Source organism: Neovison vison, chromosome 1 (assembly GCF_020171115.1).
Source record: "Neovison vison isolate M4711 chromosome 1, ASM_NN_V1, whole genome shotgun sequence".
NCBI lineage: Eukaryota > Metazoa > Chordata > Mammalia > Carnivora > Mustelidae > Neogale > Neogale vison.
The window spans coordinates 68,894,637-68,919,105 of NC_058091.1; the positions used below are offsets into that span (position 1 = coordinate 68,894,637).

A 24,469-nucleotide genomic window follows, 5' to 3' on the forward strand; every position below is an offset into this window, starting at 1 on the left:
AGACCTGAAGGCAGCACCTTAACCCACTGAGCCACCCAGGAGCCCCCTCTGTTAACCTTTAATTCTCTTCTCCAGGATAAGAGTTGGGTCACACAAAATAAAGTTGTAGTGTCTATGTATTTTATTGCATAAGTCTGCCTCCCTTATGCTGGGATTTCAAATTATGTTCCTATGAGAAGCCCCCCCTTCCTGCATTCTTATACTCCATAAAACGTGTTGATCCACATGTGTCTTTCTGCTCTACATCAGATTGGCAGAATTCCATATATACTCAAACCTTTGATATACATATTGCTGCATTGAAAGGCATGTGTTGACTAATAAAACTGTGGGGGAAAGTTCTCTGAGCCATATTCTGTAGTATGAAACAGTAAAATCACATCTACTTTACGTGAATTTTCAATCCCACAAATTGTCAGGGTTTGAAATGCAGATTCACCTGAAAAACAATTCAATTTACCATTTAAAAAAAGCTCCTACTCATAAAGATGTAAGCAATAGCATACTAAAAAATGGCCAGCAAGATTTAGTCTTGAGTTTTATTTTAATTACAACAAATAATAAAGGCTTTGAAGAAGTCTCCTCCACATAATGAATTGTCAGCAAGTGGCAAAACAGTGACTCTCTGCTCCAATGAGGGAGAAAAGCTCTCATGTATGCAATAATTGCACCCAATTAAAAAAAGATACCTGTGCTAAGTTGTACAGAACTGAGTGTAGTTTTCAACTGCTTGATACAAATTATGATATCCCAGACACATTTTCTCCTTTTTACCTTTGAACTAAAGAAAGTTGATTTGTATTTTCATTTTGTAAGTAAAAAAACTGAGTTTCTGAAGGTAAGTAGACTGTCTCAGGTCACAGAGCTCATAAGTATCAGATGTTGAATTCCAAACTAAGTCTTTGTATTATTATTATTATTTTTTAAATTTATTTTTTATTTTCAGCATAACAGTATTCATTATTTTTGCACCACACCAGTGCTCCATGCAATCCGTGCCCTCTCCAATACCCACCACCTGGTACCCCGAACTCCCACCCCCCGCCTCTTCAAAACCCTCAGATTGTTTTTCAGAGCCCCCCGCCTCTTCAAAACCCTCAGACTGTTTTTCAGAGTCCATAGTCTCTCATGGTTCACCTCCCCTTCCAATTTCCCCCAACTCCCTTCTCCTATCTCCCCATGTCCTCTATGCTATTTGTTATGCTCCATAAATAAGTGAAACCATATGATAATTGACTCTCTCTGCTTGACTTATTTCACTCAGCATAATCTCTTCCAGTCCCGTCCATGTTGCTACAAAAGTTGGGTATTCGTCCTTTCTGATGGAGGCATTAATACTCCATAGTGTATATGGACCACATCTTCCTTATCCATTTGTCCTTTGAAGGGCATCTTGGTTCTTTCCACAGTTTGGCCACTGTGGCCATTGCTGCTATAAACATTGGGGTAGAGATGGCCCTTCTTTTCACTACATCTGTATCTTTGGGGTAAATACCCAGTAGTGCAATTGCAGGGTCATAGGGAAGCTCTATTTTTAATTTCTTGAGGAATCTCCACACTGTTCTCCAAAGAGGCTGTACCAACTTGCATTCCCACCAACAGTGGAAGAGGGTTCCCCTTTCTCCACATCCCCTCCAACACATGTTGTTTCCTGTCTTGCTAATTTTGGCCATTCTAACTGGTGTAAGGTGATATCTCAATGTAGTTTTAATTTGAATCTCCCTGATGTTATTATTAGTGTTATTATTAGTTGTTATTAGTTATTTGTTATTATTATTAGTTATTAGCATTAGTTATTAGTAATTAGTTATTATTATTAGTTATTATTAGCTAGTGTTATTATTATTTTTTTAAAGATTTTATTTTATTTAGGAGAGAGAGAGAGAGAGTGAGAGAGAGCATGAGAGGGGAGAAGGTCAGATGGGGAAGCGGACTCCCCATGGAGCCCGATGCGGGACTTGATCCTGGGACTCTGGGTTCATGACCTGAGCCGGAGGCAGTTGCTTAACCAACTGAGCTACCCAGGTGCCCCTAAGTCTTTGTATTATGCTAATGCATAGCCCTACCTCCTGAAAGAAGCTTAGAAAAACAAGGCAAATGTGTGCCAAAATAATCATAGAAGGCATCCAGGGGAAACAAAACCTGGCATTTCTTTCTTTCTTTTTTTTTTTAATTTATTTGTATGTTAGAGAGAGAGAGCGTCAGCACAAAAAGGGGGAGGGGTGGAGGGAGTAGCAGACTCCCTGCTCAACAGGGATCCCAGTGTGGGGCTCCATCCCAGGACCTTGGGATTAGGACCTAAGCTGAAAACAGAAGATTAACCAACTGAGCCACCCAGTTGCCCCCACATCTGGACTTTCAGCAGTGGCTTGGAGGACATATTGGATGGAATAAACACTGAACAAAACCATGGAGGGTAGAAGGACATGGTATGGAGTAGGAAGGGATTCCTGTGGCTAGGCATGCATGCATATGGGACTGTGTAGTCCACATGCAGCAAAAGCCACATAATATCCTGAATGTCAGAAATACAAGTGTGGACTTCATCAGCTGCAGGCTGGGTGGCGTAGAGCCACTGACCGTTCATTATCTGTTAGATTAACAAGATGAAAAGTGACTTGGGAAAATTATTGGGAGAGGGAGCGTCGTCCAGAAAGCAACCTCCTAAGCATCTAGGAGGACAAGCAAGTGGCTATTGGTGTATTTCAGGTGGGATGTATGGAGGTGTGGACTAGGGTAGACACTGTGCCTAGACAGTAATTTGAAAAACATTTTGAAGATGAGAAAGATAAATTAGGATGAGTCATACTGCTTTGTCGTTGTTCTAAATATTCAGTGTTCTCATGAAAAAAATGTGGTTTTTCAAACACAGTATAGAACCCAACTACTAATTATTCTGGGAACTTCTTTTTGTGTTTTTCAGAAGTCTGAATTAACAAAGCTTCTGACTTCATCCAGATTTGGGTAGTGTAAAGAGGGGAAAGACAAAAGGTGGATGAAGAAAACAATTGTCCTTGGTAATAACTATCAGCGTCGAACTCATTTTTGTTTCAACTGAATGTTGCTTGGGTTTATTTCAAGCAAATCCCATAGTCCAGAGATTTATGATGTTTCAAGAGCTACAGCTTCATTTTGAGCTTTGCCCTTAACATTGTGTGGTCCTCATCCTTAGGCTCTTTTCCCTTATGATAGAAAAATTGCAGCCCAACTTTTGAAATAGAACTTTTTCTTTCACATTTTGGGAGGAGAGCTCCTCAGTCACCCACCACGTAAAAGTCCCTGTGATGTGACCAATTTAAGTTCATTTCAAGGATGGGATCACATAGATAGGTTTAGGCCACTCATGGGAAGTGGGAATCATTCTTAGCCAAAAGGTGGGAAGTGGGAATCATTCTTAGCCAAAAAGTGTGGCTAAAAAATTCAGGACGCTGACAGAAAAGTCTTCTGGGGGAATTGATGCTGGAAAGCAACCAAAAGTTATAATTCTCTGCCCTTAACTTCTGTGGAATATAACTTCTTTTCTCTTTCTAGAATATAAACTGTGTGACAGATTCATATTTGATGCATCTTTGTTTACTTCTTGGCATGTGAGAGTCATTGTTAATTAGTTAATTAGTTGAGTGAATGAATGAATGAATGAATGAAGGACATCTCTGAGAGAAAAGATTTTCAGAGCAAAATGGTAAGGAAAACTTATATTCAAAACTGTGCATAAATACATATAAGAAATGTCAAAGAGGGAGATCACATTTCAGAAAAAGACCTCTATAGAGAAAATACTGTCTTATACATACAAATCTGAAAATCAAATCCTAAATAAATTGATATGGTATATATAAATATATATTTCATATGATTACATATTTTGCAATAAAACATGTGACTGGGGCAATATTTTTTTTTTTTGGCCTGAATATTTGTAACATAAAAGTCTTAAAATTAGATTTCAAAATACTGGCATTTGTGAATGGATTACTTCTCTAGATTTGTTTGTTATCTCTTTGGGCCCAATGTTAAAAATGTATCTAGAACCCAGAAGCCAACATACAATAAAAATACATCATTCTCTGAGCACCTACCAGGTTTCTCTAGCTTCAGAAATGCCACTATTTGTCTATCCACAGACTAGAGCGTTAGAGACTGGTCGGAAGAAAGCTCGTGCGCTGTGACTTGCTCGCAGTCATGTCACACAGCTGTTTGGTGGCACAGCCAAGAAGGGATCTCAGCCTCCTGACCTCTAGGTCTTCCACTACTCCTTGCTGTCCATTTGGGTATTAATTTAACATTTCTTAGAGGACCTAGGTGACCTCTAGTTTATTGAATATCTCAGTTAACTGAATGCTATTATTAGTTAATAAAGGGCTAAAAGCTACCTTAGAGTTCATGGATAATCTATTAAAAATTCAAAGAATAGTAGACAAAAGAATGCCATTGCAAAACTTCCTCAAAAGCAATTTTCTGCTTTGTGTTTATATGCTTGAGGTGTTTGGCAAAATACCTGATTGCTTCACATTCAGAAATCAATGACTATAAATCATGATATTTTAAATTTCTCAAGGACACTTTGCATATTCACCAATTCACCAATTAAAACAGTTTCAATAGGGCTTGCTTCAGTAGCACATATACTAAAATTGGAATGATACAGAGCAGACAAGCACAGCCCCCCTGCAAGGATGACATGCAAATCCGTGAGGCATTCCACATCTTTCAACAATTTACTTTGGGCATAGAGGATTAATAAGAATGTAATTCATAAATCTATGGCCCCATTCTGGTATTTTGTCGTGACATTTAAAGAAATACAGAAATATTAACATCCTGGCCAGTCACAGCTCACATGGTCCTATACTGAATACCTCTTCTGGAAGAATACACTTTGCCACCAATGTCAAGAATCGATAAAACTCCGTGTTAATACAAATTGGCAAAGCTGCCAATATCAAATTTTGGTACAGTATATTTTCTTGAGAATTAATAGTTGCTGTGACTAGACAAAAACAAAATAAAACAAAAACATGCTTTAATGCTTTCAAATAACATTATAATAAACTAAAACTGAATTTCTACGTAAGAATGCTGAATAGAGGAAGACAGAGTCTCCCGGTAGAAAGTTGCTCCCCAGCCTGCCTTGTGTCTAGTCATTGCCTGGCTCTCGCTTCCTTCAGTTGATCCCTCCCCCTTCGCCCTGGGGCTTCATCCCCAGCATCTGCAGGTTCGTGGGGCTGTTGAGTCCTCGACCACAACCTCAGAGGCAACATGAGTTGGGGAATTTTTTTTTTTTTTTTGCCTTATCATTCCTCTTATAGTTCATGCCTTAACAATAAGTCTGGACAGCCCTGCTGGAATCTTGCAACCAGATCCAATCTGAAAAAACAGTTCTCACTGAGATTTCTCCTTTTGAATAAATTGGTAATTGAAAATACTTTGGTATTATTGCATCAAGAGCCCTTGAGACATTACAGTTGATTTCCAAACATACATTGTAGGAGTAAACTTATGGAGTAGAAACATGTAAAAACACACAGAAAAAAAACCATATAGTCCACTGTTCTGATAAATGTAATCATTAGCTTTCAGGGTGAACTGCACTTTGAATAAGTTAAGAAAATGGTAAGGTTCTGAATTTATGGTTTCACGGGCATTATGTATTTTTTAATTTTTTAAAAAAAGATTTTATTTTATTTATTTGACAGAGAGAGCGAGAGAGATCACAAATAGGCAGAAAGGCAGACAGAGAGAGAGAGGAGGAAGCAGGTTCCCCGCTGAGCAGAGAGCCCGATGCAGGGCTCGATCCCAGGACCCTGAGATCATGACCCGAGCTGAAGGCAGAGGCTTAACCCACTGAGCCACCCAGGTGCCCCTCATTGGCATTATATTTTAAACAAATGCGAAAGAAAAATGAGCAATGACAGTGATACTGCACAAGTGATTTGATTCTAATACCATTTGGGAATATCTTAATGGCACAAATGAATAAAAACCAAGTTAGTCATTTGGTTTAGAAATCATATAGACTGATGCTGCCTAATTCTATTCTCTAATGGGGGTCCAGGGCTAAAAGCATGACACATCTTGAAATCACGTTGAAGGACAATTCCCTGGTAGGGCACTTCACTTATTCACAGTCATTATTCGGCCTGATTAAATTGGAAACTCATTTTCTACAGGAGCAAGAATAGTAGGGTCTCTTTGGAGAACAGTGTGGAGATTCCTCAAGAAATTAAAAATAAAACTTCCCTATGACCCTGCAATTGCACTACTGGGTATTTACCCCCAAGATAAAGATGTAGTGAAAAGAAGGGCCATCTGTACCCCAATGTTTTTAGCAGCAATGGCCATGGTCGCCAAACTGTGGAAAGAACCAAGATGCCATTCAACGGACGAATGGATAAGGAAGATGTGGTCCATATACACTATGGAGTATTATGCCTCCATCAGAAAGGACGAATACCCAACTTTTGTAGCAACATGGACGGGACTGGAAGAGATTGTGCTGAGTGAAATAAGTCAAGCAGAGAGAGCCAATTATCATATGGTTTCACTTATTTATGGAGCATAACAAATAGCATGGAGGACATGGGGAGATAGAGAGGAGAAGGGAGTTGGGGGAAATTGGAAGGGGAGGTGAACCATGAGAGACTATGGACTCTGAAAAACAATCTGAGGGTTTTGAAGGGGTGGGGGATGGGAGTTCGGGGTACCAGGTGGTTGGTATTGGAGAGGGCACGGATTGCATGGAGCACTGGGTGTGGTGAAAAAATAATGAATACTGTTATGCTGAAAATAAATAAAAAATAAATTAAAAAATAAAATAAATAAAAAAATAGTAGGCTCTATACCACTAATTAACTTAATATGATGTCATTGTCTACATTTCTATTTTTGCAGAATGGCACAATGACATCCATGTAGCATTTCACACCTATTTTCAGCATAGAAAACGTGGGTCAATTCTGATACGTACTTGTTACTGGTGAAGCAGCCGATGTCACTGAACTGTTGAGGGTTGTGGTCGTGGTCCTCATCAATGGCTTTGGGGTATGTTTTATGAAATAGGTGATGAAAGTCCTTTCAATTGAGACCCCCAGTGTTGCCATCTTAGGTGTATGGCTGTTAAGACAGTGACTGTCCCAGTTTTGAGACTGTTGAAAACGGAGTAGTTGACTGCTTTACCGTGCTGGTGGCAGACTCATTTGTATAGCCAGAGTCACAGAGTGACAGTCCCTGAGAGAATATGAAAAACATTAAAACCAGGGCTGTGACTCAGGGAGTTAATATCCGCCTTCTCTGGGATTTTCCTGGTCACATGTAAACAATTCTTTAAAAAAAAATCCTTAAAAATAAGTCAGCTTTAATACTAACTACCTATGTGGAATATATCAGGAATCAGTAAGCAAGAGAGACACTTGTGTGTTTTATAGGGGTGATTATATTTCCCATCTTGCTTTCAAGGGCCTCGATTGAAGGAACTTTGTTATTAATGTGCCCAGCTCTGATTAAAAATTATAAATAAAATGAAAGGGTAAAATGAAAACAAAATAGTTTCATCTGCCAAAAAGTTCTAAGAGAAAAAAGGACAATTTGAGATACTACATGTATAAATGCACACACAGAATTGATGAATTGATGATACATGTTTACTTGTGTTTGATTCTTAATCAAGAAAGACTCTTGGTTGCAAATGAAAGAAACACAACTTGAACTAGTTTTGGAAATAGGAAGGAATCGACATGAAATAAGAGGAAATATTGAACAAGTAAGCCAGAGAACAGCAGAGATGAAGCTGGGCTCAGAAAAAACTTAAGTATTCAAAACCTGCTGAGACCATCTTGTCTTAGAATTTTCCTTTGCACCAACTTTATTGGATCTCACTATACACTGACTTCTTTCACAATGTCCAACTTCTGGCAAGTGATAAGTTCTTTTTCATAGTTTTAAAGTCCCAAGAAAAGATTGATGGGTTGGGCACCCATTCCTGAATTGGTCAATTACGGTTGAAAGGGCATGGACACACATGAAGATGGTAGTTTCCAAGGAAATCAGGATTGCAGTAGGGGGTACATTATTTCCCAGAAGTCTCCTCTTCCTCGGTTCTTCCTTTCATTCCTTCTCTTCATCTCTGTTCCACTTAACTGTCGCTTCCTGAGCTTTAACTGCCAAGTCCATTCAAGCTGTGACCCTTTGACACCATGTCAGCAGTCAAGTTGTGCTTTGAACTCTGACTGTTCTCAGAGTGGATTACCTGTGAGACAATGATACCATTTTCTTGCTCAATTTTGTTGTCTCTTATAAGTTGAATATTTTATTATGCTAAAAGAGATCTCCCCATTAGGGATGAGGACAGGGAGGGCAAGATAGGTAGATACTATCTGCTATCCTACCATAGTCCCAGGAGCATATCAGCATGATTTTATAATCCTCTGTCTACACTGCTAGTCCTGGCTAAAATGTTTTCATAGGCTGCATAGCATTATGAGCCAGATGCCCTTTGGATAACCTCTGTCAGAGATGGTTTACTGGCTTTTCCATGGACATCAACCTGTGCCTGGGGTGGGTATGTAAAACACAGTGCCAGGAACAAGAATGGGCAGGAAGAAAAGTGATGGAGATTTACCAAATTTCCAGCTCATTACACATTCCATCCATTACCTCTCTCCTTTTGTTTTAATTTTTAATTTGTTGAATTGCAAGTTGTTTTTGGAAAGCTATGTTCTACTCATGTTTCAACAAGCAATATCTTAAATGGGTAGACTTGGAAGAATAAGCATAAGAAAGTTGCTCATAAGAGCTCTAATAACCTCCTGTTTTTCTCACACTGACTCAGTATCCTTGGACAAGTCAAGAAGAGAACTCCCCCTCCCTCCCTGCCCTGCTCTTTTTTTATCCTCCAAAAGTAAAAACTAAAGTAAGATACATATATACTTAGCTATTAGATAATAAAACTTATTTAACTCTCTCAAGGGCACTTGCATATTCATCAAGTAAAATAGACTAAATAACTACATGGAATTATTTAATGTCAATCATGTTAGGGGAAACAATGTGCATTTGTAATAAGTTTGTGTCTCAAACCAATGCAGGGACAATCATGACCTAGGTGTAAGTGTACAAAGCTGTGAATTGTTAGCTTATGATAAAAAAAAAATTGAGAGTGAAGGATGTATTAGTTTCCTAGGGATGCTATGGTTAAGTGACCACAAGCCAGGTAGCTTGAAAAAGCAGAAATTCCTTCTCTCACAGATCAAGAGGCCAGAAGTACAAAATCAAGGCATTGCCAAGGCCATCCATGCTCTGTCTGAAGGCTCTAGGGGAGAATCGTTCCTTGGTTGTTCCAGCTTCTGATGGTCTCTGGTTTTCTCTGACTTGTAGCAGCTTGAGTCCAATCTCTGTGTCTGTCTTCACTTGGTTGTCTTCTCTGTGTGTATGTCTGAGTCTGAATCTGCTCCTTTCTCTTCTATAATGATACAGGCCATTGGAGTTAGATCCCATCCTGAACCAGTGTAACTTCATCTTAACTAATAACATTTGCAAAGACCCTCTTTCCAAATAAGGGCACATTTTGAGGTACCAGATGGACATGTTTTTGGACACTGTTCAACTCAATACAGGGGAATAAAGCAAAAATATGTTTCTTTATTATTATTGTTGAGGTAATTGGTATTTGAAGTTTGCAAAAGCATGTGGATTCTTAAGTTTGTCAATGTTCAGTGGCTTTTTGGAGAAGTCTTTTTGGAACAGAATCTGTTTGCCAGTACGTGTTGGTGAAAGACCATCAGGCAGGTACAGTTTTGTCAAGGACCCCAAAACTTTAATGACAGAAAGATATCATACATTTCCACTCTGAGTTTCTTACCTCCTATTCTGATATAGTGCCTAGGTTCTAAGTTCTAAGGAATTTTGATACACTTAGAAGCTCTTTGTCTTATCCTCATCTCATTTTATTCTATAGAACAAGGTCACACCAAGTAAGATTCTTCAGATCATGTCGTTATTTTATGTAATTAAAGTTTTTTTCCCAATCATATTGTCTCCAACTCTGCCCTCATGTAACTAGAGTGAATAGAAATTCTTTCTTCTCGTACCAAAAATAATCAAGTCATTTACTGAGAGCTGATTAGAAGATATACATAGATTTTAAAAGTTTTGCAATGGGAGCGAAGTGCTTTTCGTTTTCTGAAACTTGTCCCCTGCCCTGAACAGGTTATCCTCATCCATAGCCAAGGAACAGAACACAGAACAAAATAAACGAAGATTGATATGCATGGAAGTAGAAATGTGAATCATGACTTTTTTTTTTAAAGATTTTATTTATTTGACAGAGAGAGAGATCACAAATAGGCAGAGAGGCTGGCAGAGAGAGAGGGGGGATGCCGGCTCCCCGCTGAGCAGAGAGCCCGATGCGGGGTTCAATCCCAGGACCCTGGGATCATGACCTGAGCTGAAGGCAGAGGCTTCAACCCACTGAGCCACCCAGGCGCCCCGTAAATCATGACTTTTGAGCTCCTTTATGAAAAGTTGTGAAATATCTTCAGATATCTTAAGTATCCCAAGTAGAGACTCAAAGGGGGAAGGTTACAGGATTGATCCACAGTTGTGTCCGTGTCACTTGTAAGGGGCTGGTGCACAAGGAGTTTCAGGGAGCCTCCTGGGAAGAAGTGGTAGGTTAGAGACTGGAGAGGTGTGAAAGAACCAACAGCCAGAAAGAGGGACAGAAAGAGAATTTTCGAGGGAGGACAGTCCTGGGTGGTTATAAGTGCAGGGAGGAACAGGGGGATTCGGTTGCTGAGGTGGGATGCGGGGATGCAGGATAGGTCACTGGCATTGAGACAATCAAGAAATTAGGAGGCGATAAACTTGATGACTCCATCTTGCTGATGGAAAGGCTTCATTTCCATTCAATAGTTATTAAGCAGTCTCTGTGTGGCAGGGATTATGCTAGACATATTGACCCGGATAAAGAGGGTAAGAGAAGATGACAGGGTCATGAAAACAGTGTAATATTTGGGGCTTCTCAGTTCTCAGGTTCAGTTTTACAGTGTTAATTTCCACATAGTTCTTGGCTATTCTTAGTATCTCTCTCTTTTCTTGTTTTCTCTTTTACTGCTAAGTCCTCTCAAGAGCACCTCAGAGTTTCAGTTACTTGAACTAACTGGAGACAGTTTTACTCTTAAAAGTCCTTCAGGTTGGGTGCCTGGTTGGCTCAGTTGGTTAAGTGACTGCCTTCAGCTCAGGTCATGATCTTGGAGTCCCAGGATTGAGTTCCGCATCAGGCTCCCTGCTCGGCGGGGAGTCTGCTTCTCCCTCCGAGCCTCCCCCTTCTCATGCTCTCTCTTTCTCTCAAATAAATAAATACAATCTTTAAAAAAAAAAAATGTCCTTCAGGTTGAAGGCTTCCCTCTCATCCCTATTCCATCTGTGATTTTTTCTAGACTATTCTTTTGCTCTGCATGGGGGCTAAAGATAACCCACAGGTGCCAGGCCATCCTTGCTGGGCCTCTAATGCATGTGAAGATGGGTGTAGGGAATTCCCTTCTGTTCTGGTCCGTAAGTCACCCCTGCGTACAAGAACACAGGAATCAGGAACTCTGTCATCAGGTGTTGGTGTCACTATGTCCCACTTCCGTAGGCATTTTTTATTCCTTTTAATTTTTTTTCTTCTGCAATCATATAGCCAGCCTAAAACAAAAATAAAATTAAATGTTTGTCCCAGTCTCAGAAATACCCATTTATCCACATCTGTATACCTTATGTTGCCCTGAACTTCTTTGACAATTTTTGTAAGTTTAATATTTTTTTTAATAGAAACAACTTCTGGCATTTCCATTGAGATTGTTGTGATACTGTGACATCTCTGAAGTAACCGAAGTAAGTCTCCCTGTTTAAGTGCTGTCCCTTGGAAGCAATGATTCCCTACAGCCTTTTGGCTCAGAAATATTTTTTTTTAAGATTTTATTTATTTATTTGACAGAGAGAGATCACAAGCAGGCAGAGAGGCAGGCAGAGAGAGAGAGAGAGAGGAGGAAGCAGGCTCCCTGCTGAGCAGACAGCCCGATGCGGGACTCGATCCCAGGACCCTGAGATCATGACCTGAGCCGAAGGCAGAGGCTTAACCCACTGAGCCACCCAGGCGCCCTCAGAAATATTTTTAATGTAAAAATTAAACGATTATTTCAAACAATGCAATGATGCAGAAGCAGTAGTCCTTCTTGCATGGACAATTCCCAAATACACAAGAAAGAGTAGTGTTTCATGCTTGCATTCCACCTGCCTGAAGGCTGTATCATGGAGCAGCGCTCTCTCCATCCGCACAGGGCGCGCCCCGGTCTGGGGCCCCAGCCTTGTTTGGGCTAAGGAAGGATGACACTGCAGGTTTGTGGAGCTGGTTGAGGAAGCAGCAGATAATGAGCAGCTATCTTTTCTGGGATTGGGAGCAGGGCCCTGGCATCACTGTGCTCTGGAGGTGTGGCAGGAAGCTTTGTGGGCAATTCTGCTCCGTGCGGGGCACCTAGAGAGAGCCAGCCCGACTCTGGTCAAGACTCTCATTACCTGGAGCTTGTCCTCTGCACTGAACAAGCTATGACTGTCCACGGGAAATATCCTCGGGGTCTCAATGAATTATTCCACACGGTCATCTTAAAATTCCTTCTCCAAAAATTCTTCTGTTCTTCAGTGGTTTGATAACCTGCTTTGTTTCTCTGATATTAGTGGCATCTTTGTTCAGTTTAGACATGCTCACTTCTCCTCACTTCTCTTTGTTTGAACTTCATCTCACATCGTTTCTGTTTTACCAAGAGCTTTGCTTTTTCCAAGCCTTCATACTTTCTCTCCTATGAATAGTGCTCAGATCTGAATGCAGATAGTTTCCCTGTTGTCTTATGAATGCATTTTTTTCTTGGGAAAAACTTTCAGGCTGTCCCCTCGGTTTGTAATCTGGAGGTCAAATTACAATTTAATTCTCTTTGAAGACCTCAGGTTTTGAAGAGAGACCTTGCTATTTGCTCTCCTTAGGAAACAACATAACCAAAGGCTACCACCTGTCTCATCTCCCTAAGGGCCAAGGGACACTTGAACTGGGGTGGCAAGGAGGGCAGGAGACTGCCCCCCCCCAAGACGTAAGGCTCCCAGTCTTCCCCCTCCCTCTCACTGGGAGCAGCTTCCAGAGCCTGACGCATCTCCAGCAAAGATGTGTTGCAGCTAGGAGAGTACTGACTTTGGGGTCAGACCAGCCTTGTCGCCAAACCCCATCTACTCTTTCCTGCCTTGGTACTTTGGACTTGTTGCCTAATCCTCTGAGTCTTGGTTTTCTCATCTGTAAAATAGAGTCAGTAACAGTAACCTAATAGATTGCTGTCAGTATTACATGAAATGACAAATCCAGTGACTGGCAGATAGTAAAGTAGGTGTTAAATAAAATACAGATGTTATTATTATTCCTAGAATGCACTAGTAGCTTAGAAGCTTGCTGTTGTTTTTGACACTCGCTGTATTAGAAAAATAAATAAATAAAGTTCTTGTTTCTAAAAGTTTCTTTTAAAAAATTGACATGAAGCTCCTTAAAAGCTTAATAAATTCTACACGCACACTCTTAACACACTCTCTCTCTCTCTCTCTCTCTCTCTCTCGCTGTGCCGCGATGAAGTCCATTTGTTTCTGTAGCTGCCTCAGCAATATCAACCTTCCTTTGTCCTCCTGGCTCCCTCCTGGGACCGACCTTGTGGAGCTGAGCACAACCTACAGGTTCTGTCTGAACCCATAAGGCACTTCGAGAAAATGTCTCCCGTGCCTCTTTTCCTGTGGACTTGTTCGCAGCGCCCCATCTCCCTTGGAGCTCGAGGTGCCCACTGAAGTCTCACGAGAAAGCTCAAACCAGATGTGGGGGCTGAAATCTAATCGCAGTCCTAGGCTACCCTTTTGCGTCCTGTATTATGCAACCATGCTTGAACAATAACTGTCATTTTCAAACAAAATAGAAAATAGTTTCTGCCTCCAGGGTGCGCGGTCTTTTAGAGGCGAGACAAGTGCAAACAAAGCCATGTGCAGTGTCATTTCTGTGAATGTGATGTTAAAGGTGCGTGTGTGGGGGTTAGCCGCAGTGTGACTCACAATGCAACACAGAGGCAAGCTGGGCTGAAAAAGTGGGACCTCCAGCTGCCTACTCAGATCTCTGCCCACTACATACCGTTTCCCTGTGTGGGCGCTTTGATTTTCTGATTTAAAAAAAAAAAGAAAGGAAGGAAGGAAAAAATAAAAAACCATGGAGAAAATCAAATGGAAAGCCTTAGGAGAGACAATAGCTAAAAACACTATCTTTATATGCATGTCTAAAGCAGGGCACAAGCAAAGGTTTCAAAATGCATGGCCTGCATTTGAGTAGTTAGGGTAAAGGCGAAGGTGTGGAGCTCTAAGGCAGGTAAAGCCTTGGAAATTCAGGGACACTCGAGGGCTTCTTTAGCAGATGTATGGAGTGTTCAAGGAACCCTGAACCCGGGAGCCCTGTACTTAGTACAACTAAGTAACTTAGCCACAGGTAAGTTACTGCAGGCAACTTCCTGCAGGCACGGCACTTGGGGACCTGCAGAGGTGCTTAGCTCTTTCTGAGTTCCTGGACGGAGGAAGGTGGGCAGGTGGTATGAAGAGAACTCACAGGAGGGACTGCGGAAGGAACCTGCTCTCATGCACTGGGATGTCAGTATTGACATCCAACTCGACCGCTCATTCTCTGTTCACTGGTTTCTACTTCCTCTCCTAATTTGAGTGATGTCACAGAAGCACATTACTACGATGTTGTTTTCTCTCCCAGATACTCATAGTAAGAATTTTATTTTAATCACTAAAATAAAACTATCCATTACTGAGTCCTACGTTGTGTCTAGCACTATGCTTAGCACCAGATAGAAATATAGATGATAGGTCGATAGGTTGATAATGGAAAGATGATGTAGAGAACTAGCTAGTTAGCTAGATGGTAGACGAATGACACATCATCTGTCACCATCAGTAAAGATCGATAAAGGTAATAATCTGAGGTGGAAGAGAGACTGAGAAAGTTTATGTCTATTTACAATCTTGATTTTTTAAAAATGTGGTTAGCCACAGTGAGACTCATTGTGACTCAGAAAGAAGGAAGGAAGGAAGGAAGGAAAGAAAAAGAAAGAAAGAAAGGAAAGGAAAAGGAAAGAAGAGAAAAAAAAGAGGGAAGGGGCCCAAGGACAAAGTAGCCTGGAAGAAAGCATGTTTTGAAACAGCTGCCACACAGAATGATAAGGAAAACAAAAGTGAGTTCAAAATCCAAAACAGATCAGTAAATCCTATGATTCTTGGAGGAAAGCGTTATCTCATCTCTTTTTTTCCCCCTAAGGTTTGCTTACTTATGTATTTGAGAGAGATAGAGCCTGTGAGTCAGGGGAGGGTCAGAGGGAAAAAACCTCCAGCGACTCCCCAGTGAGCCGGAGCCCAGCATGAGGTGAGGCTCTACCTCAGGACCCTGAGATCGTGACCTGAGCTGAAACCAAAGGCTGGACAGCTCAGCCCACTGAACACCACCCAGGTGCCCCATGGGTTATCTCACCTTCGCCATTGCCGTGGTCACCATCATTATCCTTGTTATCTTCTCCAGAACAAATTAGTTTTGAGCCACATCATAACCTTGGCATAGTTGAGAGCAGGATTCCCTTGAAAAACCGATCATCGTTTCTGCTAGTTTCCTGCCTCTTGCTGGGGATTTACGGGGGTTTGACTCATGGCCCCCTTCCTCTCGTCTGTGCTTTGTTCAGGTGGAGCCGCTGATACAGAGAGGCCACGAGAGTCTGGTCCACCACATCCTGCTCTATCAGTGCAGCAGCAGCTTTAACGACAGTGTCCTGGACTATGGCCACGAATGCTACCACCCTAACATGCCCGATGCCTTCCTCACCTGCGAGACCGTTATTTTTGCCTGGGCCATTGGTGGAGAGGTGGGACCAATGATTACTGAGACGGGACACTATTCGGGGCTCATGTTTTTTCCCCTTTCGGTTCTGATACTTATAAGTAAAGCTCTGTACATTATCTCTGATAGGAGGATGGCTTATTTTTCCTTCCATTGGAAGCGATTCTCTCCTTAAGCCATTTTGTTATATCCACTCTAGATCATGGAGTTCCAGAATGTTGAAATATCTTTGAGAATGGTTGGTTTTTGAGTGGAATAGAACATTTAGGGACTTTTATAGGGCATGTCTTATGGAATTTTCCTTACTTAGGGTTTTTCCTATCCACCTCATGTTGGATTATCCCTTGGCACTCCGTTAGATCCTCGTTATGTGCTCCTGGAGGTCCATTATGACAATCCGACTTATAAGGAGGGTGAGTTTATTCTTCATATCTTTTATCTATGATTTTTAAAAGTTCTGTAATTCCCATCTTAACAGGGTTGAAATATACTGCCACCCAATATTTGAAGGAATTAACCTATATGTTTGTCATCCAAATTAGGATGCTTTTTAGAGCAAATGAGGATACTATTAAAAATTACACTGGGACAACAGGGATCAATGAGCCATGAACTGGGCAAAATGGATACGTGTGGTCACTGATCTTAAAAAAAAGTGCATCTTACTTTCCAAGAAGTAGGATAGTAGATTTTTCTCTTTGTGATATAAATTAGTTCCCAAAACATAGTGCTTATGAAACATTTTCTGACTGTACATATGAAAGGCTACCAATCATCACACTAGAAAATATTAATATTTTGTTATGTGGTAGGAAAACCATAAATATGCTCATGAAATATTTATGCAATGATATTATTTAATATGATATTTAAGTGAAGATGGCTTATACTTACATTTGATTTCTGAATCTAGTTTTCTAAACTTATTTATTTAATATTCCAAAACCAAAAAGTCTAAAGATTCAATATGAAGTTCTCAACAGGAGTAACTCAAAGTTATTATTTTACACTGATTTGTGCAATTATTCAGCAAATACTGAGCACCAACTATGTCTTTGCTCCGTGCTTAAATGTGAGTGAAAAACACACCAAACCAGGTGGAAATTATAGTGTAGTAAGAAAGAGAGACAATAAAAATAATCACAGCAATTAATATAAAATTATGTATATGCCAATGGTTCCGAAGGGTCAATTTGGTAATGACAGGTAAGTAAGTCAGCCCTGCAGAAAGGAGGCAGTTAGTTTTCAAAGTCAGTGGAACAAATTTATGAAGGGTTTGGGTCTCATGCTCTCCCTCCTTATGATAACTGTCTCAGGAAGGAATGTGTCTTACTCATCTTTCATCCTCACATGCCTATTGTTGTACTTTCTAGTCACAGAATAGATTCTTAATATTTTTTGTTGACTGAATGACTACTTTGTTAAGTGATTAAAAGAATGGTGGCAAACTATAAAGAAAATTAATCATCAGTAGTTTATTCTGTCAGCAGGTATTCTCTAGACCAAAGGGCTTTTACGTCTACGAAAATGTTACTGAACTTTACCTGAAAACAATATAAAATAAAGTTTTGTTGAGTTAGTCTATATTCTAATGAATGACTAGAATTTTCCTTCTGTCTGTCTTTATGTTAGATCATTGTGGAATATTACCAGCTAGACAACACAAACATTTCTCCCATGGTATACCGTGTAAGTCAAAAATGGTTGCAGACAATATGACAACTTGTGTTTTCATTCCTTTTTTTTTTTTTTTTAAGATTTTAGTTATTTATTTGACAGAGAGAGACAGAGCAAAAGCAGATGGAGCAGTAGACAGAGGGAGAAGCAGGCTCCCCATTGAGCTGGGAGCCTGATGTGGAGCTCGATCCCTGGACCCTGGGATCATGACCTGAGCCAAGGCGCTCCTTAACTGTTGTTTGTGAACCTGAATGTTGTCTTCCATTAATCTTTACTTGTAATTCTTTCTCTTGTGAGGTTTTAAGGAAAATTCACAAATCCATTCAACTGAATGTAGAGAACTTCCTTTTTTGAGAACTCAAACTCGCTTTTAATTATATGCTCTTATTCCAGGCTTAATAGATAATTCTGGACTGAGGTTATTTCATACAGCAGACATAAGGAAGTACGATGCTGGGGTGATCGAGGCTGGCCTCTGGGTAAGCCTCTTCCACACCATCCCTCCAGGGATGCCTGAATTTCGATCCGAGGGTCACTGCACTCTGGAATGCCTACAAGAGGTATGTGGAGGATGAAGTTTGTGAGCCGCTATTCATTGGTTCATCAGTGTTCTCAGAAAACTATGTTTGGGGAATCCCATGCTTATTGTTATTAATCTTATTCTTGTTGTCATGCTCTAAAGCCATTACTTATCATTGTAGCAAGATCTTTGATTGCTTTTTTAAATCTTGAAGGGTGTAGGAGTAGAATTCTGGACAAAAATACCTTCCAGGATGGTTTCCTTCCTGATGTACTTTTTTTTTTAAAATATTTGGCACTTTATCTCTTACAATTTCTACCTTGGTTCATGTGGTCACTTTTTCATTTCTGAATTTCACCTTTTATCCAGATTTGTTTTTTCCATTATTCATTTTCAGTTTTTTTTTTTTTTTTCTCTTTGCTTCACAGTTTCCTTCCTACTTAAACCAAAGAGCAGGAGTACTTAATATAAAAATGCATACTGGGTCAGGAAAACCATGTAAAAGTATTTAATAATGGCTACTTCTGTTTACAGTTCTTTTTTCTTAAATGAACATGTTTTAGCTTAGATCATATTCTTTACAAATTATAAGCTATTGTATTATAGACAGATGGCAGACTGATGAAGTGAAAGGATTATGCCCTTTGAGTTATTTACACCATGATTCAAATTGCCACGACATCGTGTACTAGCCATGGGACCAAGGGCAATTCATATAATTCCACTCTTCCACCTGGTTTTCTTATCTTGGAAAGTGGGAATCATTTTTCCTTTTAAGAGTTTCTATTTACAGGTTACTAACACGCTGGAAACTTTTTGTCAAGATGATTTTGATTGACTCTTTACCTCTGAAAAGAAAGATAACGTTTAGGGGTGATCTGATAGGTCCTCAGTAAGCATTAGTTCCCTTTCCTTTTTGACCGCAAATGTTACTTCACAAAGATAACACTGTTAGGAGTAAGTAATGAAAAATCCAAATTCAAAATGTTTGGCTGCTCAAGCATTCACTCAAATTGCTTTAGACTTTCTTCTCAGTTGTCCCTCCAAGTCTCTTATGGTGAACTGTCTGAACATGTGCTTGTTTGGGCTAATTGTGTCTTCCTCTGCGTGCCCCACCTGTAGGCTCTGGAAGCCGAGAAGCCAAGCGGAATCCATGTGTTTGCTGTTCTTCTCCATGCTCACCTGGCTGGCAGGGGCATCAGGCTCCGTCATTTTCGCAAAGGGGAGGAAATGAGATTACTGGCTTATGATGATGATTTTGACTTCAATTTCCAGGAGTTTCAGTATCTAAGGGAAGAACAAACAATCTTACCAGTATGAATGTTTTGTTCTTTTTCAATGTATCTTAGAGAAGTCAAGGCATCTCTCTATCGCAATTTAGCAGGGTTTCTACCAGTAAAGTGAGTTGCTCATCGTACTCACATTCTTGAAGCCACCCACTGTGGGTGTTGCACAACTCAGATGGAATGTGTTTGATCTGATTTCCAAAATCAAAACTCACTTTTCTTACCATTCCCAGGGGCAACTCAAGTTGTTGATTTAAAAAGAGAAGAAAAACTCGGGTTCTGAGTACCACAGTACTCTTTTCTTACCTGACTTTCCAGTAAACATTTGGGTTGCAATTCTGGAAATGCAAAAATAAGAGGGTTTTTTTGTTTTTGTTTTTGTTTTTTTTAAATACCGTAGGAGAGTTTGGGGAAGTTTGATTTTGGGTAAAAATAGAGATAAGGTAATTCTTTCATTTGACACAGGTTTCAGACAGAGCTAATTATCCAGCTTGCAACAATCGTTGGGGTTATGGAAGGGCAGTGTGGGAGGACGGTGTGTTGAGATACTGATCGTGGGCCTTTGGAGTAGTGGGCCAGGGAGATCCAATTTAGGGGCCAGCACCCAGCACAAGCTGCCACTGGTCCATGAATAGCTTGTCCATCTTTCTGAGTGGTGAGCCATAAAAAAATTATTTTCTGTGTATGCAGAATTGTTCAAAAGGTTAGAAAACATTGGAACAATAACTATTACTTTGCTTCACAAGTCTGTTGTGAGGAAATAAAGATGTGACTAAAGACCTTTAAAGAAAAGAATATAAATGAAGAGGGAATCACAATAACTAGTATCTATGACTAACATTTATGAAGTGTTTCATTTGCCCTAAGAACTAAATGCATGTTATGTCGTTTAATCTCTTTACAGCTGTGCAAAATAACAGCTATTTTACAAAATTATTGTTTAAATAAATAAATTATACCCAGATAATTCTTTTTCTTACCTGAGGTCATACAGCTAGAACATGGTGGAGGCTGGCCTAAAAGAATCTTGTTGGTTTGCTTGTTTATTATACTAGCAGTCTTAGAATTCAGTAGATCAAGGTTCCCCTGGATCAAATTTCTTAATGAACCGACTCACATAGCCAATAAAACTATTGGCCTACAAATAGATAAATAAAACAGCCTAAAACCCAAATCTGAAAGCTTTTATTTTTATGTTTTAGGGAGATAATCTAATTACCGAGTGTCGTTACAACACAAAAGATAGAGCCCGGATGACTTGGGTAAGGAAACTTTTTTTTTTTTTAAATAAAGTTTTACTTATTTATTTGACAGACAGAGATCACAAGCAGGCAGAGAGGCAGAGAGAGAGGGGGAAGCAGGCTCCCTGCCAAGCAGAGAGCCCGATGCAGGGCTCGATCCCAGGACCCCGGGATCATGACCCTAGCCGAAGGCAGAGGCCTTAACCCACGGAGCCACCCAGGTGCCCCAGGAAATTCTTATTGTTACTAAAATCCATTTGCGGAGAAGGAGGAATAAACTTTGATTTTAGAAGAGAAAAAGCAAAAAGCATTCCCATTTGGAGGCAAAATTCCTGAATGTCTTGAGCATGAAACATTGTAAGAGTGAAATGAGAGTTATTTTAGCATTTTATCAGATTAATGATTCTATGGCAATATTTGCACTATAGTTTATTGACCCTTTCATGAAAAGCTATCCTAGTCTTTTAGTTTTTCCTCAGCAAATTGTATTAAAGACCTGTGGTCGCAAATGACCATCTGCTTGAGTCCCGACTTAGATGAATCAAGACTTCAAAAGGAAGAATGAATTGTATGACTTTAGGGCTTCTGACCCAAAAACAAATTTGGTCCCAACAGATTTACTGAGGAATCCTGACGAACACTCAAGAAGTAGACCATTCATGCTTTACGTAGTCTCTCCCAGGAAATACCTCCTACCAACTCATTTTATGAAGTTAGCATAATCTTAATATTAAAACTTGATAATGATAGTATTCAAGAGGTCAACAACATGCACCTGATGGAAATACCTTTGAGGGATTATTGGCAAACCAAATTCTGTATTATATAAAAATGTAATGTTAGGAGGAATTTGGGTTTAGCTAAGGAATGTAAATTGGTTTAAGATAGAAAATATCTTAATAATACTATTCTACATTAGGAGATTGAAGGAAAAAGACATATGATCATGTCAATAGGGGTAGGAAAAAGCCTTCATAAGATTTAAGACAGTCATAAAAAAAGAACATTTTACAAACCAGGAATAGGAGAGAATTTCCTTAACCAGATGAAGCTTAGCTATGAAAAATCTGTAGCAAATATCAAACTACTTGAATATTAGAAGTGTTGGTTTAATATCAGGAGGAAGACAAATATGTTTATTATCATCATTTCCATTCAACATTGTACTAGGAAAGGAAAAAAATAAGTCCTATGGATCAGAGAAGAAGAAGCAAAGAAGCAAAAACACATTATTCAAAGATATTATAATTTTCTACATTAAAACCCTCTCAAAACTGATATCTAAAATTAATTATAGATATATTTTTTTTCTTAATTTATTTGTTTGACAGATATCACAAGCAGGCAGAGAGAGGGAGAAGCAGGCTCCCTGCTGAGCAGAGAGCCTGATGCGGGGCTTGATCCCAGTACCCTGGGATCATGATCTGAGCCGAAGTCAGAGGGTTAACCCACTGAGCCACCCAGGTGCCCCCAAATTAACTATATTTTAGTATATAAGAAACTATCTTAAGGAAATGCATTTTAAAACTCTAATTTCTATAGAAATAAAATCTAACATTAGATTTGTTTGATCTCCATGGGAAAAAAAATTATAAATCCGTATTTACAAAACTTTGTAGTAAACCTAAAGAAATGAAGAGATACTGTGTTCATGAATAGAAGGTCTCCATAAGATAAAGATAATCCTTCTCTTCAAATTGGCCTATTAATTTGATATATTTTCAGTAAAAAAAATTCAGAGAGATGTTATGATTTGAGATTCCCATATCCTAACTAAGAAATCCTTGCCTAGCCATAGCTGTGAAGATTTTCTCTAATTTTTTTTCATATTTCTAAAAATTTTCCAGTTTTAGCTTTAATATGGAGCAAGTAGATTCTGAAATCTACATAGAAGAGCAAAGGGTTAGTAACAGGCAAGACACTACTAGAAAATAAAAGATGGAGACAGTCTACTGGATGTGAAGGCTTATTTTAAAGCTATGATGATCAGTAGTGTCTTTGGGTCCAGAGTTAGATTAGTGGTACGTAATAGGAATCCTGGAGACTGGTCTACAAACCGCTTATACGGAAACTTGGTTTAGAATAGACACAATATCCATTTAGGTGGGAAAGAATGGACTTTCCACTAAAGAATACTAGCACAACTGGGTATACAATACACAAACAAACCAATTCCAGGTATTTAAATTAAATATTTAAATGTGAAAAACAAAATCTTAAAACTATTGGGAGAAAAATAGATGAATATATTTTTATGCTGTTGGGAGTAGTTAAAAAACTTAAAACATAAAAAGCACGAACTTTAAAAGACTGATGAGTTTAACTACTTGAAATCTTTTGGTTACCAAGACCCACTATTAAATAAGTGAAAAGACAAGTTTTAAACTGAAAAAAAATGTATTACATAGATTAATAAAACATTAGTATCCAGCATATAAAGAAGATTTCATAAATCAGTAATGTAAGACAAATAGATCATAGAAAAAAAAAAGTAGATAGAAACCATTTCACAGAAATAAAGGCCCAAATAGATAATAAACATAGGAAAGGATGCTCAATCTCATTTGAAATCAGAATCGTGCACATATAAACCAGAATGAGATATTTTATACCCATCAGGTTGGCAATAGATAAAATTGCAATTCCAATGTTCTAAAACTGGAGTCCTTGCACATAGCTAAATGTAAATTTATAAAACCACCATGGGGAAAAGCATGACATCATCCGGCAAAGCTCTAGATTCACAGATGCTCTACCCAGTTCCATTCCTCTGTGGATTTCACCTTAAGGTTCTTTTTGCAGGAAGTGTTCCTGGAGAGAAATATATAAAATAATTGTGGTAGCGTGTGACAACACAGGAACACAAAGCTGGAAACAGCCCAACTGTTCATCAAAAAAACGACAAATAAATACAATATAATATGTCCATAGAATATATTTACACTATATATTTGTGAAAATTAATGAGTGAAAGCCATGCATATTAACATGAATGTATCAGAAGAATAAAAAGGACAAGTTAAGCAGACCCCAGGGGGTACCTAAAGTTGTAGAACGTACAAAATGTAAGTGGATGTAGGGATGCCTATGTATGTCAGTAAATGGAAAGTAAAGGGTTTGAAAGACAATAGAATGATTAATCAAGTGGTGAGATAATCCTCATCTTCAGTTAAAATGGGGAAGAGGAGAATTAAAAATGAATACAGAGGGTGCAGTCAGTCCACAGGTGTTGGCTTTGTTTTGTGCCTTATATGTGATTTTTTTTGCATTATTTTACTACAGACATCATACGTTATTATTTTAGTGGATATTGTGGTGGCCTCTTCAAAGCCAGCACAGCTAAACTGAAAGTATCTGATGATAACTCACAACCGTGTCATTCACTGGGCATTGCCTTTGGTATCAAGAAATGGCCCATCTGAAGTCATGCTCCCCAGAGTGGGGCAGCCAGCAGTAGTGACTGGTTCATGGGAGGATGCAAATGCCGGGCTCCCTTCCTACAATTTAGTACCACTCTGAATAGTCATCCCAGCTGAAGGATAAATTAAATATGATTTTTAATGAAGCATCACTTGTAACCTCATTTGTAGATTAGCTTCTCCCTTTGCCTAATCCTGTAAAACATGTGTTTTGCAATTTGTAAAATCATTGCATTTTAGCTACTGCATTAATTTAGAACTAGGAACAATACTGCCAAGTTTTCCACCTTCACTTTTTGAAGAGCAGATGATTTGCTGGATGCAGAATTCTTGGTTAATTGACTTTTCCCTGCAGCCCATGAATCTGTAATCCCAATATCTCTTTTATACTTCCA

At 39.3% G+C, this 24,469-nt stretch overlaps 1 protein-coding gene and 1 non-coding gene across 2 annotated transcripts in view; both read left to right on the forward strand.

Annotated features, from left to right (window-relative positions):
- The window catches only part of MOXD1 (monooxygenase DBH like 1), an 88,257-nt gene that overhangs the window by 51,378 nt on the left and 12,410 nt on the right, over positions 1–24,469 (forward strand). Inside the window, exons 5-9 of the mRNA XM_044248732.1 lie at positions 15,777–15,956; positions 16,242–16,344; positions 18,002–18,168; positions 19,251–19,442; positions 20,617–20,676. Coding sequence (XP_044104667.1) covers positions 15,777–15,956; positions 16,242–16,344; positions 18,002–18,168; positions 19,251–19,442; positions 20,617–20,676 — 702 coding nt within the window. The remainder of the gene's footprint in view (positions 1–15,776; positions 15,957–16,241; positions 16,345–18,001; positions 18,169–19,250; positions 19,443–20,616; positions 20,677–24,469) is intronic.
- LOC122897930 lies at positions 4,609–4,711 on the forward strand. Its single transcript, XR_006382731.1, has one exon. It is a non-coding gene; the product is annotated as a U6 spliceosomal RNA (small nuclear RNA).